The 18,631-nt window shown below is 51.8% G+C and overlaps 1 protein-coding gene across 1 annotated transcript in view; it reads left to right on the forward strand.

Annotated features, from left to right (window-relative positions):
- Positions 1 to 18,631, forward strand: part of CCND2 (cyclin D2) — a 30,108-nt gene that overhangs the window by 5,574 nt on the left and 5,903 nt on the right. Inside the window, exon 4 of the mRNA XM_059184549.1 lies at positions 9,376 to 9,524. Within this exon, the coding sequence (XP_059040532.1) occupies positions 9,376 to 9,524 (149 nt within the window). The remainder of the gene's footprint in view (positions 1 to 9,375; positions 9,525 to 18,631) is intronic.

Raw genomic sequence — 18,631 nt, forward strand, 5'->3', positions numbered from 1 at the left:
AAGGGAAAAAAAAAATACGGCCTATAAAAATAATTCTTTATGATGTCTAAAGTGCTCTTTGAAGATTATATATACTGCTCTCTGGTTGTGTTTAAATCTTTAATCTTTTGAGGAAAAGGATGGCTTGGAGATAAGCCCAAGAGGAAATTTGGGGGCTGGGGGCAAATACAGGTTAAAGGAACACTGTCAAGATAAATACGTGGCTTGCCCTGATAAGGGAGGCCAAAGGAGTTCTTTTTACTGGAGGACACACATGTATAGCTAGCTGTTCCCTCTGCTGGCGGGGAGAGTAAACTGGGCTGGCTCTCAGCAGGGACTTCAGGTTCGCAGCACTAGATGCCCTCGCTTCAAGTGCTGGTGTTTTGATTTTGGTTGCAAGCTTTAACGTAGCAATCACGACTGGGTTTTTCATAATAAAAGCTTTCTACCCACCCTGTTGATCCCACAGTTGATACATAGTTCTTACTGGCCCATTTGCTTTGCACTTCCCCTAATAAACTAAAGGCAGTGGTTTGACACTGTCTCATGAAACTGAACCTTGGCCAGTTTGTACCATTGTTTTCCTGGTAGTGACCATGAGAGAGATCATGGAACTTAATCTTCCAAAAGAGAGACACTATAGGTGAAGAAGTGACCGTCTGGGCAGATCTTTGGTTTGGAGGTGGGAGGTTGGTGGGTGAGTGGGGCGGGCTGGGGTGCAGAGAGATCCGCCCCAGTTTGCCAAGAGCTGTTGAATTTTATAGTTGGGACTCGCGGGGGGAGTTAGGGAGTTAACTTCTTTCAATACCTTGTTACATGGTATTCATGAGTTAGTACAGACAGATCACACAGTAGGCCAAAGTGTGCATGCTGTGTTCTCAGTCAAAAGGTCAGGCTTTGCTACTTCTCACTGGATGACCTTGGACAGGCCTCTTCACCTCTCTGAACCTCAGCTTCTGTCTGCAAAACACATCTGTGGGTACGTGATCTGTACAGGCTTTTCAGGGTATTTAGGAGAAGGAAAATCAGAAGGAGACGTGGTGCAAGGAGGTGCTTCATGAGCCCAGGAATGTGTAGACAATGTGTGGTGGCACTCCTTGTGAAAGTACCCCCATCTCCTACTAGGAACTTCATCCAAGTTCAGCAGGATCCCTTGCTCTGCCTTCGTGGGCTGGAGTGTCCCCAGGTACCCACACTGGAAGCCCGAGCACGGGTTTTTTCCACATTCTTGCCCTTCCTGATCCAGACCCATTCATGGGTTCCATGGCATGTGCGTGTGCCCTGTGCCCCTTTGTGGGAGAGTGAGCTGCCCTTCCCGCAGCCCTGACCGGCCATTCTTTGGAGCCCCCTGGACAGTAGCCATTCTTCTGCTTCCTCTCTTCTCCTGCTGTCTGACCCGGGGCCCTAGAGGTCAGTCCCTCATTGACTTGTCATTTTGTCTCCCAGGCCCTTCCTCTCCATTGTCATGATTCACTGTGGGGGAGGAGTCAACCCGTCCTTTTTTCTCTGGCCCTAGGACAGCTGACCCCTTGACCCTAAGCTCCCCCATTGCCCAGCTGTTAGCCAGAGTTCTGCTTTGACCTTGTCTCTTGACTGACAGATCTTTTGGGGTCTGTCCACCCATCCCTCCATTCTCCTCTCTGTTCAGGGTAGAGATGGTGGGTAGAATTATCCAGGCATGGGTAGATCTCCAGATTCTGTAAAGGCTCATTCTCTAAAATTGGGGATCCTGCCCCCCACCTCTGACCTTCCTGCCTAGATTCTTGGGGTGGCTGCCAACTTTGTTGCCAGAGTAGGGAGCCTGGAACTCGGGTCCTGAGGACAGAGGTCTGAGGGATGGCAGGGGAAGTCACAATGACTGCCTTTTGGGAGACTTGAGCTAACCTGGACAGGAAGCGAGGCAGGATAGAAGGAATAACTCCAACCGAATGAAAACCGCAAGCCTTAGGTACTAAGGTACTAAGTTTTAGGTGTGGACTGGTCAGACAGAGGGGCGTTCTCAGAAGATTCCTGAGTCTGGGGAAGATGGGTCTGTCTCACAAGGCTTTTTCTTCCTTGACCTGTGCTTGTGTTTGTATGAAGGACCGGGTTACATAGCAACCTCACAGTGTGGAGTTTTATAGCAGTTGGCTCGACAGTATAAAAGCCAAGGGCTGCTTTTCTTGGAGGAAACATCTCCCACTTAGAGGAGAGACTGCATTTGGGGGCCAGGGGTGACAAATGGTTGACTGCCTAAGACCATCTGGCAAGTAGCGGGCGCAAGTAACCGAGAACCAAAGGTAGGTGTGACACCGAGACCATCCTGTCTGCTCCAGGTGCCTCACAGCTCCCGCCTGGCCCCTCAGCCCAAAGCCGAAGAGGCACCTGGAGCCGGGGTTCGCAGGCCTACAAGGTTCTGAGGAGGTGATGGGTTCTGAGGAGATGATGGCCAGCCCTGAGGCTGTGTGGCTAGTTGATGGGAAAGCTGGTTGTGAAAGAGCTGGCAGTTCCCTAGGCTGTGTGGGGAGTGCATGTGTGTATGTGAAAGGGGAAGAGAGCGGGGGCAGGAGAGCAGAGAGGGGCTGTGAGAAGGGGAATGAAGCTGCAGTTTTCTTCACAGGCCGGAGGGTAAGATGGCAGCCAGGCCGAGAGGGGCCCTCCTGCCCCCTCCCTCCTCAGCTCAAAATGGCTTCTGGTGGGAGAGAGTGCCTCCAACTGCCCGGTGTCCCTGTCAGGGCCAGTCGTGGTCCACAGGGGCACTGGGGTGAGAAACAGACCTTCCTAACTGCCAGCCCCTGGTATCCATCCCCTTTCCTGAAGCTTTTGATCCTGGGGAGGCAGAACTGAGCCTTAGTGTACCCCTGGTTGTAGCTCTGACAGTAGAGTCCCCCAGGTCTGCAGATGAGGACAGAAGGACCAGAGAAGATGACTCAGGATTGCACTCTGGCACTGGAAGATTCCTGATGCATGATATCATGCTCAACAGAGGATTCCAGTTCGTCTAGAAAGCCGATGACCTTGAGTTTGAACTTGGTGTGGAGGTGGGGCAGAGGTGCTTAACCCCACATGTCCCTCTTTTTGCCTTGGGCGGCACCTCCAGGTGCTGGGCTAAGCTCTTGGCTCCATGCATGTGAGTAGGCCCGCCCAAGACTCCAGTCGCTAAGACCCGAGCCCTCGTGATGATGATACCCCTTGGGTTCCCAGTCTTCTTGGCTTTCCCTAAAGAAGATTCATGACCTTCCATCCTGAGGTATAATCATAGCCAGGACCTGGAGAGGGTAGGTGATGCAGCCCCTTATCCAAAAAGGGAGGGGTGCCCTAGTGGTGGCCAAGTGGGGAGACTTGAGACCACCTTCCCTTCTCGGAGCCCTTGCACCCTCTCTGCTGCTGACGGCATGGAAGGCATGGAAACGTGAGGAAGTGGCTGTTCTTCAGCAAGTGCTCCCCATGGGGACAGGCGGTGGGACAGGGTTCTCTCCCTTCCCATCTGGCGGTAAAATGATTGAGGCGCAGGCTGCTTGCTCTTCTCCAGCCGCTTCCCTCCCTTCCCCTCCTCCCACCAAGGCGCCACATTGGCCTCAGCTTGGCGAGGCATCCCGGGGGTGGTAGGTGAGGTGTGTGCCACCCACATCATTGCTGGGCCAATGAGCACCTGGGATCTTGGCCTTTTTTAACTTCCACCTTGGTGCAGGTCAGAGGTGGGGGAGAGATGGGGGAGATGGGAGACTAGGTCTTCCCTGGTTCTCTTCAGCCTCAGAGCAGATCTCTCTCGCCCCCTAGTGGTGATCCAAAGCACAGAGGTCACTCTTGGACTTCAAGGTCTCCATTCCCATAGCCAAAACAATCCCCGCTGACTTTATAGGCAGGGCCATCTAATCCGTGGTTTCAACTGAGTTTAGCTCAGAGCTCTTTCTTCAGTGACATCTTACCAGGGCGTGCAGATACCAAGTCTGAATACGAAGCCCTCGCTGCCCTGTTCCAGATTACGGAACCCAATGGGGCCCTGGGAGTGCCTGTGGCGGTCTTGGGAAGTTTAGGTGGACTATGGAGGTCACACAGCTTGGTGGTGCTATGGCTCGGACCTATCTCTGACCTGAGCTCGCTTTGGGGAGCTTTTCTGGCACTGCTGATAGGAAAATCGCCCAGTTTTCCTTTGTGGGATGTGGGAGGTGGCCTTAAGGAGCTATTCACATTCTGTTAAGGTATAAAGAGCACGGGTTCACAGTCCAAAGGTCTCACCTTAACCCCAGGCCCAGGATCAGGCATTAGACAGATCAAGAATTCATGGATTCGGGGAGCCTGGGTGGCTCGTTTGGTGAAGCATCTGACTCTTGATCGTGGCTCTGGTCATGATCTCAAGGTTGTGAGATCGCAGCCCTGTGTCAGCCTCCGTGCTGGGCATGGAGTCTGCTTAACTAAATTCTCTTTCTCCCTCTGTCTCTGCCCTCTCCGCCACCCGCCCCCGGCACTTGTACTCCTCACACACACACTCTCTCTCTCTCTTCTCCCCAAAAAAGAAAAAGAATTCATTGATTTCACCTGTAAAATGAAGTGTTTTGAAACTAATGACTTTTACGTTGGTTTTTATTAATACTTCACCACTACTACTTAGATGAGTAAGCAACCAACAGAGCTGGGATTCTCCTCAGGTGTGCTCCTTGCCTCCCCCACCTCCCCAGGAGGGAGGAGGTCGTGTCAGAGGCTTCTAGTATGTGGCTCTGGGCAAACCACACCTGAGGGAATATGGGGGCACTGGGAAGGGAGTGGCCAGCTTCTGGCTTCCATTTATTGTATAGGGGCCGTCGGGTTTCTCCCACTTCTGTCAAACCAGCACGAGGCTTCGGGGACTCGATGAGGTCACTTCTGGGATAGAACACAAGTGATAGTGAAAGATTCTCTAGGCAACACAGAGCCCTCATTCTTCCCGGCGGTCTCGGCACGGTGGGGCTGCTGTCAGCATCCGCCTGGAGCCCAGGGATACAGGGCCCTTCCTCCTCAGGCCTGCTGATGCTGAACCGCATCTCCCGTTGGTCGGGATTACCTCTCACAGTCCCCTGGAAGGTTCCCGTGGTCAGAATAGTGGTGGTAGGACACGGCTTGCTTAACAGGAGCCAGGCACTGTGTTTTTGCATGATTATTTTATTCCCACCCTCAGAACAACCCTACGAAGTGGGTCCAATTATTCTCCTGATATGCTGGTGAGAAGATGGAGACTCAGAGAGGTCAAGTGTTTTGCCCATCTTCACACAGCGGGCTGGTGGTAGGCATCGGCCTCCCCATACTCCACCTTCCAGCTCTCGGAGCCGCTTGGCCCAAATTCTTCCCATGTCCTCAGATAGTCTTTGTTTTTTTTTTTGTTTGTTTGTTTGTTTTTAAGATTTTTTATTTATTTATTTGACAGACAGAGATCACAAGTAGGCAGAGAGGCAGGCAGAGAGAGAGAGAGAGAGGGAAGCAGGCTCCCTGTGGAGCAGAGAGCCTGATGCGGGGCTCGATCCCAGGACCCTGAGATCATGACCTGAGCCGAAGGCAGTGGCTTAACCCACTGAGCCACCCAGGCGCCCCCTCAGATAGTCTTTGTAAGTATCTTCATGCTTCTGTTCCCCTAAGCACCCCCTTTATTTTGAGAAGTTTCTTTACTAGCTACCCATGTGGTATGCACCTCGCCATCTAGAATGCCCCATGTGCCGTGTGTTCTGTTGCTGCATTTTTATGTCTGGGGTGGGGGGTGGAGATTAATCCTTGCTTCCGGGAACAGGGAGAAACACTTGTGATGACTCTGTAGGAATGGATCACTGGCCAATTAATTGCCTCTAACTCAGCTGCGAGGAAGGAGGGTCTCAGAAGTCACCTTTTACCATTCCGGGCGGGCAGCGGAGGATAGGAGTAGACCCTTGCCCCTGGATATGCTTTTTGCACCAAGATCTAGCTTGTTGGTATTTTTGACCAAGAGAGATAAGAGATTTCTGAGAGATTATTAGTTGGTATTTTATTTTTGCCGAAGTAAAATAGTATTAGGAGGAAGTTCTACACAATTACTTCTGTTTCTTCCGTACGTTTACGTACATTTTCTGTGACTCCTACTTCGGTCACCTGCACGTGCACGTGTGTATTTTTATTCCTATATTTCTGGAAGGTTGTCATCTTGGTCATAGCATGTGTGCATGATGTTGAACTCTCTGCCCACTCCCCCTGGCCAAGTGGGTAAGTTTGAACCCTCTTCAGCCCAGTTACGTAGTCAAAGTTTAAAGTTTCCAGGACTGGCTGAGTGGGTTGAGTGAAACTTTCCACGGGTGAGTACAGAAGTTAGGTAACTAGAGCTAGTACAAGGACACGACCCTTCAGATATTTTATTCGGGTGTTTTCCTCTCTGCTGTTTCCCCTACAGACAGAGAGGGGGGTGTCCCTGAGTAGGGTCCTGGGGCAGCCCCTGAGGCCATGTGGAACTAGCCGTGCTCTCTGGAGAGAAATGCCTTGTGACTTCCCCAGCCAGTGGAAGCCATGCTCTGTTCTATTGATGCTTGTTGCGTTTCTTGGGAGTGGTTCTCATTCTAGATCCTTAAGGACGAGCAACATAGAGCTGGAAGGCACCTGGGGGGTTAGCCAGCTCTCAGCCTTCCGACTTATTGGCCTAAACCATGAAGAAAGAAAGGCATTTTATAACACAACTCAGGATATACATAAATGGACATCAAACTGCTACAAAAGTTTCTCAAGACAGTATTTACTCTTACTACATGATTACTTCCTGATACTTTCTATCCTGTTCTGTTCGGTTAAACAGCAACAAAAACAGCCCACAAATGGGTTTCATGACCCAACTGTGAGGTGCAGCTACAAGTCAGAAAAACACAGATCCAGCCGCACCCTCTATTAGACAAATGGAATGCCAGGGACTGGAGGAGGCAATGACTCACCCAAGGTCCCACAGTCTGGACCCGCTTGTAGTGCTAATGTCACCTCCTTTGGACTTACTCAGAGGAGAGCCTAGCAGCTGCTCACGAAACTTGAGAAAGTCCCTGGCTTGCTCCCACGGTGTGGGGCAGAGGGGCGGCGCAGTGGCTGCCCAGCTCCTGTAGCTCTTCTCTGGCAGGGGGAGCGCTACCCAGCCTGAGCTGCCCAGAGGCAGCTAGCTTCTTGTACGCATTGCTCCCCATTTCTGGAAGGCAGAGGACAGTAACGGCAGGAAGGGGTCGCGGATCGTGGGACGGTGGGCCGAGGGTTGGAGGGGGGTGGCAGGGAGGGGGGAAGGCCCCTCCGCGTTTTCCTAAGCAAAACACGAAGTGGTGAGAGAAGGGGAGGGGAGATCCAGTCCTTCTGGCAACTTTAGCACCTGCCGCACCCCAGGACCACCCGGATATACCCCCTGGCTTCCAGAAGTTAATTAGTTTGCTAAAATTAGGAGTCAGTTTTGCGTGCAATTGGACAACAAAAGATAGGCATGTGTGAGGTGTTCTTCCTGGTCGGAGGCCTGGGACAGAGGAAAGGGAGGGCCAGGGATATCCTCCTGTCATTCCCTGCCAGATGCTCCCACCCAGGGCCTTTGTGGGCCCAAGGCCATGGGCTGGCTGCCTCATCTGCATTGTGAATGTCACAGGGGGAAGCTAACGAGGTTATTGGGCAGAGAAACACTCCTGTGAGCCCATGTGGAGGAGACCTACAGCAGAGCAGGAGGCAGGGAGGCCGCCTTTGGCACCGACCATGGGGATAGAGAAGGCACGGGAGGGGTTAGTGGACAGCAGGCGTGGGGCAGAAAAGAACGCTGTGATATGCATCCCTCAGGAGGCAGAGATGGGGAGTGGGCTAAGGAAAGAAAGCCAAGGGGAAAGACAGACGGACAGACGGCCGGGCTCGCTCTGTTTGTGGGATTCGGCCAAGATGGGAGGTGTGGGCACGGTTCAGTGGATCGGCAGAGTCGCCGAGAACACCACCAACTCGACGCTGGACAATGGAGTCCTCATTAAAGCGCTTTAATGGAATATGTTGTTTAACAGGGCATGGCACAGGAAGAAGGGGAAATACTAAGGTACACTCCTTTTATAGTTCAGCCTAGTGGTGATGCTATAACTGGAAGTGTGACCCATGTCCCCCTTCTGTGTCTCCCTCCCGCCTGCACCCTTGCACAGCTAGAGGCAGTGAACTCTGGGGTAATGCTATAGAAGCGGAGGTAGCACACTGGAGGATTTGCTCCACTCCAGGACTGACCAGAGACAGTAACAGGGTAGCGTCCTTCCCATATGAGCACAAGGCCCAGGTAAGGGCCCTTCCAGCCCTCAGAAGTCCACCCCTTCTCTTCCCCCATGTGAGGGTAATTGTGCGCAGCTTATGCGGTGCATTCGTGGGTTACGGACGGGACTGTGCCCGTGGGTCATTAGTAGCTCTTAGAAGCAGTCACAGCAGTCAGGTGGGGTGTCGTCCTCTCCTCCTGGTAACTGGGAAGTAGGTGATCTTGGTCACCTGGCTTCTTTGCAGGAGCGCGCAGAGGAACGGGAGGTGTTTGGTCTCCCAAGCTGAGCCACGCATAGGAATATCCCCCCTGTTTGCTTTTGGAGAAATGACAATGGATGAGGGTTTGAGCTCCTTAAATTTATCCTCATTTTGTACTTCTCTTTAGTGAACTACTCTTTTCTTCTTTTTTCCAGCCAGAAAATGGGAACTTTGGGCCCAAGAGCCGTAAAATCTAAACCAAGTCACCCATCTGATTAGGGTGCAATGGTGCATACTGGGTACCTGCTTTCTCTCCTCGTGTTCTAAGGGCCCTTGGCATTGGGGCTAGAAGTTGGGGATTGTGTGAAACTTGGCCCTCATCCCCTCCATTACTGCCTCTCTCCCTTCCTTTTTTTTTTTTTTTTTCATTTCTTTGTTTAAATAAAGTCATCTTTTGTTTTGGGCCATATTAGTCCTTGCTGACTGTCCACAAAATAACAGGGCAAGGTAACATCAGGATTATTGGTCTTCGTAAAATTGTACTCGCTTGTATACTTTTCCTGCCTTCCACCATCTAGATCCTTTGGTCTGTCTCACTTATATGGCACCTGAGCAATTCATCTCCGACCTCTCTGCTCTGCTCCTGCCATGACCCTCAGAGGGGGAATACATCTCACTCACCTTCCTGCCCCTTGTCCCAGACAGGGTTGTGGGGACCTGAGTCCCCTCTCTGAGAATTCCCTGTGTGTACTCAGATAAGCTCTCCAGCTTCTCTGCCTCCATTTCCCCATTTGATTCGGGACCTTCTAGAGTGATGGCAAATAAATAAAGGGTATCTCGGGAAGGAAGACTCAGGAGAGAACGTGTCTGTTCGTGAGGATCACCTGTGCAGCCTACCTCTCACCATCCTCTTTCTGAGGATCTTCAGGCTGGGGATCCCCAGATCCAAATTCTTCCTGGGCCTTGACCCTCTGCCTCTTGTTCTCACAGACTTTAAGTTCGCCATGTACCCGCCATCGATGATCGCAACTGGAAGTGTGGGAGCCGCCATCTGCGGGCTCCAGCAGGATGAGGACGTGAGCTCGCTCACTGGCGATGCCCTGGTCGATCTGCTGGCCAAGATCACCAACACGGATGTGGTAGGTGGACGCCATCTTCTTGGTTAAAACCAGATGTCTCTTTTCTCAGCTCAGGGAAAGAGATACTTGGCTTGATGACGGTGTGTTGGAGGTACTTTTTACATTTTTTAATTTTCAATGGTGGTTTCTGTTTTCCAAGATCCAGCCTCCCAGTACAAAATTCCATAGACGAGACTTCCTCCTAAGGTTTTGAAAGCCAGTGTGCCGTAAGATAGAGAAAAGAACCTAGCAAACAGCTATGAGGTGGGAGGAGGGCTGTTTACTAATGTTCCTCCGTGGGCTTCCCCGTGGGTCTGAAGTGTTGCTTCATTTCCATTTATGTCCATGTCCTCAGGCTGCTTCTCCCCCACATTGTCAGGCTCGGGCTCTGCTTACACCCACTCAGGCGGAGACCCAGAGGAGAGAGGGCTGGAGGCCGGCTCTGCTTCACTGGGGGTTGGGTGGTAGAGGGATCCAAGAGGTGCCCCACCTCCGGCAGGGTGTCTGGCCTTGACACACCTCTCAACCCCACCCGCCTCTCACTTCCCTTTTGTTTAATGTGGTAATGGATTAAGAAGTGCTTCTAAGAGAATAAAGGGCCATAGTAATTCAAGGAACTATTATTAGCAATAGATTTTTCCATTCTTGTGCCGGTGGACTGCCCAGAGACTCTAACTCTGCTTGCCAGAATTTGCAGCTCCTTAGAAGAAAGGTCTTGAGAGACCAAGGTCAAGCGAGGCTCTGATTCAGCTGCTAGGAAACGGCAGTCCTTCGAAGGTCCAAGCCAGGGTGACTCTGAGAGGTCAGAGAGGCCACTCCTGTGTCCTCCAGCCGAGGCTTTCCATGGGAGGTGTGGAGAGGGCTGGGAAACTGGCTGGGGGAGGGGGAAAGGTCAGCAGTGGAGCCTGGGCTAGAACCTGGAAGCTCCCACTCCCCCCACCAACCAGGGAACGTTGCACAGTTGCACACCAACCGTAGCTCCTGGATCTTTTTGTTTGAGAAAGGCCTCTGCTTTGAAGACAACTGGAGAATCCTATCCGCTGGGAGGCCCTGGTGTGTCCCCATGGAGAGGCTCAAGATGCAGACGAGCTTCACAGCCCCCGCTCTGGATGCTCCAGGGAGATTCGGAATGCCTTGCTGTGGGACTAGATTGAGTTAAGAGATAACGTGGCTTACAGGCCTATGGTGATGCCCATGGGGATGCTGATGGGAAGGCTGACAACTCCGAGGGCCTAGGGCTGCAGCTTGCTGGCTTTCTTTCCTCCCTATCTGTATTCTGCTTTGGGCTTTATTACCACCTCAAGGAGCTGGTGTAAGGAGGTGGTGAAGGGCCTCATGGAACAAACCCAGGTTCCTATTCTAAAGCAGGTCTTAGATACGCTTTTAAAATTCTAGGTCCCAAACAGAGGCTTTCCACAGAGGCCTGTGCTACCGTGTACTACATGGTTCCCAAAACACAGCTCGAGAAGACCCCTTCCAGTGTGCTTTGCGTGAAGAGTGCTTTCCCAACTCTCCAGAGGCAAATCTGGGACAGAACGTAACGTTTATAGAAATGATGTGCTTCTTTCCTTTCCTGACTATCTCCTATTAAGGTTGCCTAACAAAAAGGACTCCCAACAGCAACCAGCTTAAGACAGGCTCTCCCCTGATCCCCAGAGACAAAAATGTCAGTGACAGCAATTTGACCCCCCAAGCACTGTAACCTCTTTCCGATATTTATGGACTTTGCCCTGCTTGGCTGGTGGCCCCAGAGGGCTCTGGCTTTCTCCCACATGTTCCTTTCTCACCCCTCATTGGCTTCAAATGGACAGAGGTCACTCCGGAGGTGCCACTGAGTCTCTCCGGCCACTTTTCAAGACTTTAAACCAATTTCTCATCTTATACTGGAGAAACCGCTTGCCCCTTTCAGATACTGTGTAGCTGGGGTATCCGTGTCAGTCAGCCGTCAGACCGGGTTAAATGAGTACAGAAGCCGCTAGAGGTCCCCTACACCCCAGCTGCGGAACTGGGCCTCCGGGTCGGCATTTGAGTATTAACAACCAAGCATGAGCAAAGGAGAACATAAACTCCCTCGCACTTTTTCAGACAACAGCCTCAGACCTCTGTGAGTTCTAAGCTCACCTGTGGGCCCCAGAGGCTTGCTCACTCTCCCCTAGCAATGTTTTGAGTAAAAAGGCTTGAGTCCTCTTGGGCGAGGCCGGCCACCTGTGCCTGACTTCCAGGAGCTGTAGGTCTCCTCTCGTCCGTCAGGCTGTGCTCTCTGAAGTGCTGAGGCTCAAGAGTGAAGGAAAAGTCCATCAGGCTGTTCTCTCTGAAGTGCTGAGGCTCAAAGAGTGAAGGAAAAGAAAAGGACTGGAATTCAGAAAGCATCCGTATCTGGGGGTGGGGGGGGGCAAGTGTTGCTTCCTGAGCCCATTTACCATTTCATGAGTCAAGAAGCGCTGTGTTGTGTTGCAAGCACTTCCTCTCCATTCATTTCTGGAGGGATTTATTAAAGGCTCACTTGTTGCAGACTTGCACTATGAGCAAGGCACGGAGGCAGAAATTCGGACGGGTGGGTCATGTATGGAAAATGGGCAGGGAGCTCGGGGACTGTAAGGCACATTACAAGTAAAGCATGCAAAACCCTAGCAAATGAATGCAGAAGTGTTAAGAAGCATAAATGGAGGAGGAAAGCAGACCCAGAGGAAGGAGCTCACTAGGCCTAATGTGAAATGCAGGCCTCCTGGCAGAGGGTACTTGGCAATAGGAATGTCCTTGGAATGGAGAAACCAAAAACGTGGTATGTATGTGCAGTGGGATAGGAGTCCGCCTTAAAGAGGAAGGGAAATACGGACTCACGCTGCCACATGGATGAGCCTCCGAACCATGTTCAGTGGAAGAAGCCGGACCCCAAAAGACACACAGATGGGGCCACTTACTGGAGATACCTCACATAGTGGACTTCATGGAGACAGAAAGTAAAATCGGGGTTCCTAGGGTCCGGGAGTGGGAGGAAAAGGGAGTTCTTTAATGGGTATGGAGTTTTGCTTCAGGAGGATGAGAAAGTTCTGGAAATGGATGGTGGAGATGGTTACATGACAAAGGGAATATACTGAAGGCCACCGTACACCTGAGAATGGTAATGATGGTGAATGTCACATTTGGTTTATTTTGCCACAGTTGGAACATGCACACACACGCACACTGCTGTCAGACCCACGGTCTGAAATGCCCACAGGCTGGTGTCGAGCTCTCCCGTGCAGAAGTCAGGTGCACAGGGCCACATTCTGCCACACTGGCTGCGGCAAATAGGACAGATGCGAACCAGGACCTGGAGTCCTGACGTTTCTGTGCCTGCCCCGTGCGCCTTGTAATTTGTGATCTCCTCGAGTGGACGGTGTTCTCTGCCCACGTGTTGTCAGGGGCGGACTGGGGAAAGCGGGTCCCCTTGATTTCCTTTGAGACGGGCAGACAAGTGTCTCTGGCTCGCTGGCCAGCGGCAGATAGCTTTGATAGGAGGGACCCATGCGGCTCTGAGAAAGTCGGTCTTTGTTGCTCCCTCTGGTTGCCAAAATAAACCGGAACGCTTCATTCCAAAGAGAAAGCTGAGTGAGAAGCCTGACAGTTTTACGGGGAATAAAAGTCTCAGAGGGTGGTATATTTTAAGTACTTTTTCCTTCCAGTCATAAGTATTGCTAAAAACAGACGCCAGCCAGTGAGGCGGTGCTGGCTTTGGGGAAACTTCTACCGGGGCTTCCGTTGCCAAGGGTGAGTTTGAGAGGAGGGATCGAGCGTCCTGGTTCCCCGGTGAACCTTTCCCGGCTTTGCCGGGCAGAGTCGGGGTTCCTCTTCCGTCCCTCGGCACTCGGCTCGTACTTTGTGCCAGCGTTTATCTCACTGTTCGCTTGTCTATAGAGCCTCTGGAACAGGACCCAACTTTTACTGCGCTCTTTATCCAGAGCCCCTGGCAGAGTCTCGGGAATGATGCTGAAGAGAGGGAGGGAGCAGGAAGGAAGGAACGGAGGACACAAAGGCCAGGCAGATGGGCTTAGAGTGTGTCTCTAAGTCTTTGGTCTCTCCAGACCTTTGGAAAGCCCTATATCTTGGCCTTTATTACATGCCAGTGTCCCGAGCAAAACCCACCATCTTCACTTGACACAGTTTTACAAACTGTCTAATCAAAACGCAGAAGTCACGCTCCTGGGCCGTGACGATGCTTTGAAGCTATTGGGAGATAATTCAACGGAAGCAGACGCTAGTCCCCTGGTCACCATATTCATCCTTTTCTGTCCCCTTCTTAAATATCACCCACGGAAGATTCCAGGATGCCCCTCCCTTGGGCTCATCCTGGCACGTTAGGATCTTGGTTGTCAGTGAGCTGTTAAAAAGCTGTTCGCTGTGCAGGGGATGAAGTCTCCATATTGACTGCGTGCTTTGGGCTGGGTCCCCCAGCCCCTGTCTTTGTCCTCCTTAGAGAGAAGCACCGACCCCCTCCTGACACACCTTCCCTTACTATGGGCCCCTGTAAGGCTGGGGCTGACGGGGCCTGTGGTCAAGAACCTTGGGAATAGTGGCCCGAGGGAAGGCTGGGGGTGGGGGAGGGGACGGAATAGAACTGGAGGCTCAGGCTCCCCTTTCCTGCCTTATTTCTTCAGCGGGCTTCATTTGGTATGCAAGGAAATAAGCCAAACAGCCTGTGAAGAAAGAAAGAATGAGATAGTTTCCTAAGTTGTCTCTGCCTGAGCTGGCCGCGGGTCTGGGGCTCATTCAGCCCTTTGTCCCCCCGTTGAGTGCACTGCGTGTGTGGTGACAATGGCGTGGTGCAGTTACACTGAGGGCTAATGGTCGGAGTTCCGTCAGCCCATTCATGGAGGCCGAGGAGGGTGCAGGGCGCAGAGCCCGAGCCAGCGCGCAGAGGAAGTCGGAGGCCCGTGTAACGAGCTGGAGATCACAAACAGGGCTGTCAGGGCTCCGGGGCTGGGGGGCAGGGGCCAGGGAGGGAGCCTATCATCCTCGGAGTTGGAGGTCTGCCCGACCTCCAGCGCTGTGGAGTGCCACCTGTCCAGGCTGACAGACGAGCATTATGGCTTTCCTTTTAATCAGCTTAATTTGGGGCATCTTAACACAATGATGGGTGCTTTTGGAGGCTGCCGGAAAGCAGAGGTCCCAGAGCCACTGCACTTTGCATGCACGTAGCATCTTTTCACAGGAGGAGCTGTGGTCCCCCGCCCCCCGACAGCCCCACCCCCAGCCCCTTGGGCTACGTCTCCCTTTCTTGGAGATTCTCTGGCCTGTAGGTCTTTCCTTAGAGCTGGGAAGAAGCAGAGGGTCTCAGGGGGAAGCGTTCTGAAGCTGGAGGCTTGCCCGTTTACAGCCAGGCTTAGCCTGTAACTCAGCGTAACCGGGGAACGAGTTCCGTAACCGGGCTTCAGTTCCGTTCTCTAGCTGCACAATGTGGGCGTGTGGCTGTGTGAGCTCCCAGAGCCCTTTGGACCTCCAAGTCCCCTGACCCTGTAATTGCCTCCGTGTGGCGTCTTGTGATTCTGCCCTTTGGAAATAACTATGATTCTGCTCTACTCCAGCTTTGCCTCCTTTTCTTTTCAGGCCTTTGAACTTGTCCCCCTCTTTTCTTTCCTTCTCTCCGCTTGACTTTCCAGCACGAGCAGCCCCGCTGGGTTTGAGGCAGGGTTCCTCCTCTCTTCAGGTCACCGCTCCCCCCACCCCAGTCCCCTGCATGGTCCTGCCCTGCTGCTTGGGAGAGTGGGAGCTCCTTGGGCGGGAATGGGGGCCTGTGTGGGGTGGGCGCGTCTGGCAGCAGGTAGTAAAACCACCAACACATTTCCCTTTCCCTTCACTTTCCATCAGCTTCTAGAAAATTCTCATGCTCTTTGCAAGCCCAAGAATGGTTCATAATGGAGGTTATTAAAATACCAGGAGTGAGTTCTGTCTCAAGGAAGGTGGGGTGCTGATTTCTCTGTCTCCACCATCACAGAGTAGACAGTTTCTTCCGTTCAAGTTTCTTTATCCAGTTAGGAATGTGCGATCTGCACTTGAAACTCAAGCTGATGATAGCCGAGCTGTGAAGAAGGAGGCCATGAAGGAGGGTTAGGCAGAGGCCCCAGAGAACCTTCCAGGAGTGAGGGACATGACTGGCCCCAGAGACGCTTAGCTTCCTGCTCTGTCCCAGATGAATCTAGAAGAGAGCAGGGGCTGGGGTTCAGGGTCCTTCATTTCTGGGGTGACTGCTGTAGTCCTTTATCTTTTCAAGTGCGAGGTATCAGATCAAGAGCTGGCCATGATCAGTCATGGTTTTGATTGGAATGAAAACAGAGCTGAGGAAAGTGTTTTATAGGAAAGCTTCCTTCATTTTGTTCAGGGAAGCTGGTACCACGTGTTCTTGGCTGGAACTTACGTAAATGTGACCCTTGAGGCATCTGATCGTCAGTCCCATGGCTCTGAAAGTCCTGTAGAGGTGACTGTCCAGTGTCCCAGCCTTCCCTGTAGGATTTTTTCCAGAACTATTCTTAGAGGTTTCAGGCTGCTGGAAGGGAAGGCTGAATGCCAGAAACAGACTCGTTGGCGACTCCAGAGCGAAGACTCTTAACACGTTCCCAGATCAGGTTCTTTCGCTTTCTTGAGCTCTGGCTCATGTGAAGGACCGTCTTTCTCAGGGATGCTGATGTGGCTGATGCAGTGATAATCATGGAGTCCTGAGTTGGTTGTATTTCTGGGGTGGAAGGGGCGCTGACCCCGATAACCTCCCCATGGCACTGAAATACAGGCTCTGAGGAAGGAAAGCTGGACAGGATCCGTGGGAGGCACCAGGGTTCTTGCGGAGGAGGGTCTTCTACATGACCTTCACCTTCACGTTAGGGACTCTTCTCCAAATGGCTGTGCCATGGGAAACCCTCTCGTTAAAGAGGACTTGTGGCTGACACTTGACTGGCATTTCTTTCAGAATATCATTGTTCAGAGCTATTGTCTGTCCCTCCCTTATACACACACCGGTCCCTCAATCTGGTGGGAATCCTGCCACCCTCTGTTAAACACTTTATGCCACACCTGAAGCTAATAGAACACATGTATTAATTATACATGGGGGGGGAATAAACTCTTTTTGCCATATGCTTGGGATAGGATTTGTCCTCCCTGGAGGCAAGCATGCATTTACCGTCCCTATGGTATGGAGGGGTTCTGACCCAATCCCCCGTCCCCCTAGAAAAAAAATCTTATAAACTTAACCTTCACCAGCTCCTGAAGGACCTCTAGAGGGAACAGACCTGTCACAACTGGCTGGATTCAACTCATTATTCTCTGTGAGAAAAAAGAAAGAGGAAACTAATATTCATTTAAATTCTGTAGCCCCTCATTTCTCAGTGAGGAGTTAAGGGGAATGAGGGAGGGCAGCGAGCACCTGAGACCTGAGACGGGGCATTTGAGGACAGTGGTAGACCCCCTAGCATGGCCTCTCAGAACACGTTGGCTTCTTCAGACGGTGATCAAATGGAGAGCAAGCCACCTATTCCGGGTTTGGAAGGAAAACCGTCTGGGCCCTATCGTCCACCTGTGATGCAGGACCTTCCCAGGGGAAGTGGAGAGTCCTTTGCCTCCAGCTGCTGTTTGCCTTGTTGGCTCACACCAGCTTTATCTTTATTTAAGATCCATTTTCTTTAGATCGTAAGGCTTTCGGGTTTTCCACTATCCTCTACTGAAATAGACGTGATGCCTTTTGCCTTCACAGCGAGCTCGTGGGGCGAGTGGGGAGTGACCTGGGAGCCCAGCACCCCCCTGGGTGTGTAGGCTTTGGAGGAGGCCCACAGGCAAGGTTTCCAGTCAGTACTTAGGGGGTCGGACAGGGTAGAGGATGAGACCAGGACACGCCACAGAAGTACGAGAGATGTGGCCAGCCCCGGACTGCTCACTGGTTTGGAGTGGCCCAGAGATCTCTGTGGCTGGGCTCTGTTTCTCTCGCTCCACGCGCCACCCCCAGTGCCAGACCCACCGTGCCTCCTTCAGCAATCTGGAGCAAATTCTTATCCATACCTCATTTTTAAGAAATTGAAATAATTCTTTCAGGCTCCAGGAGGGCTTTGTTGTTTGTTATCACAAGAAATGGGATTCATTTATTGAATTTAGCACCTTATCTATAGCTCCAGAGGTCACCTCGACCCGGTGAGTGTGTTTCGTCCTTATTCTACAATTTGGGGAACAGATCCGAGAAGTGAAATGCCCCCGCTGCTGTGTGTAGGGTGGGTCGCAAATACGACTCTCCCTTTCTTCATTTGTCTCGCATTCTGGGTGATACCCTGTTTCCGCCCTTCACAATCGGGCAGCTGTTGTTCCTAATTTTTTTTTTAAAGATTTTATTTATTTATTTGACAGACAGATCACAAGTAGGCAGAGAGGCAGGCGGTGGGTTGGGGTGGGGGGGGAAGCAGGCTCCCCGCTGAGCAGAGAGCCCTATGCGGCCCAATCCCAGGACCCTGGGATCATGACCTGAGCTGAAGGCAGAGGGTTTAACCCACTGAGCCACCCAGGTGCCCTGTTGTTCCTAACCTTAAATTTTGTAGAAAGCTGTAGTTTGAAATGTGGCATGGACGAGATAGGAATGGAATATTTGGAGGCATGAAAACTGTGTCCCTTTACTTTAGATCTTCGGAAAATAAAGATAATGCTTTTGTGCTTGGCAAACCATAGCCTCCAGGCTACAGTGAAAATTGCACAGTGAAACAAACAAAGGGGAAGCCTAGAATAAGCTGTGGGAAGACCCCAACAGAGTCGATTTAACTTATTTTCTCTGTAGATGCCCCATGAGTGCAGAAAGGGAGCCTGGGGAGGGGGGCATGTATCTGCTAAGAGTGATTTTTCTCTACCTCGAGCTGCTAAGTGCCAGCCCCCCCCCCCAGTGACACCCGAGTGTGGCACATTCCATGGCACCCCACTAACAGAAGCTTCTGCCCGGGACAAATTTATTCTGAATTTTCCCTACCAAATATAGACTAATATCAAACAATGCTGCAAATTCTTACTTCTTCCCCAATTGGGCAGCTCCAATGTCCAGAGTTCTGTCCACATTCCGTGTTGCAGTGCTGTAAGAATTGAGGGAGGTAAGGAAGCAGGGAAAAGGAGGTTTTCTTTTTAAGAGC

This window comes from Mustela lutreola, chromosome 8, assembly GCF_030435805.1.
Source record: "Mustela lutreola isolate mMusLut2 chromosome 8, mMusLut2.pri, whole genome shotgun sequence".
Taxonomy (NCBI): Eukaryota; Metazoa; Chordata; class Mammalia; order Carnivora; family Mustelidae; genus Mustela; species Mustela lutreola.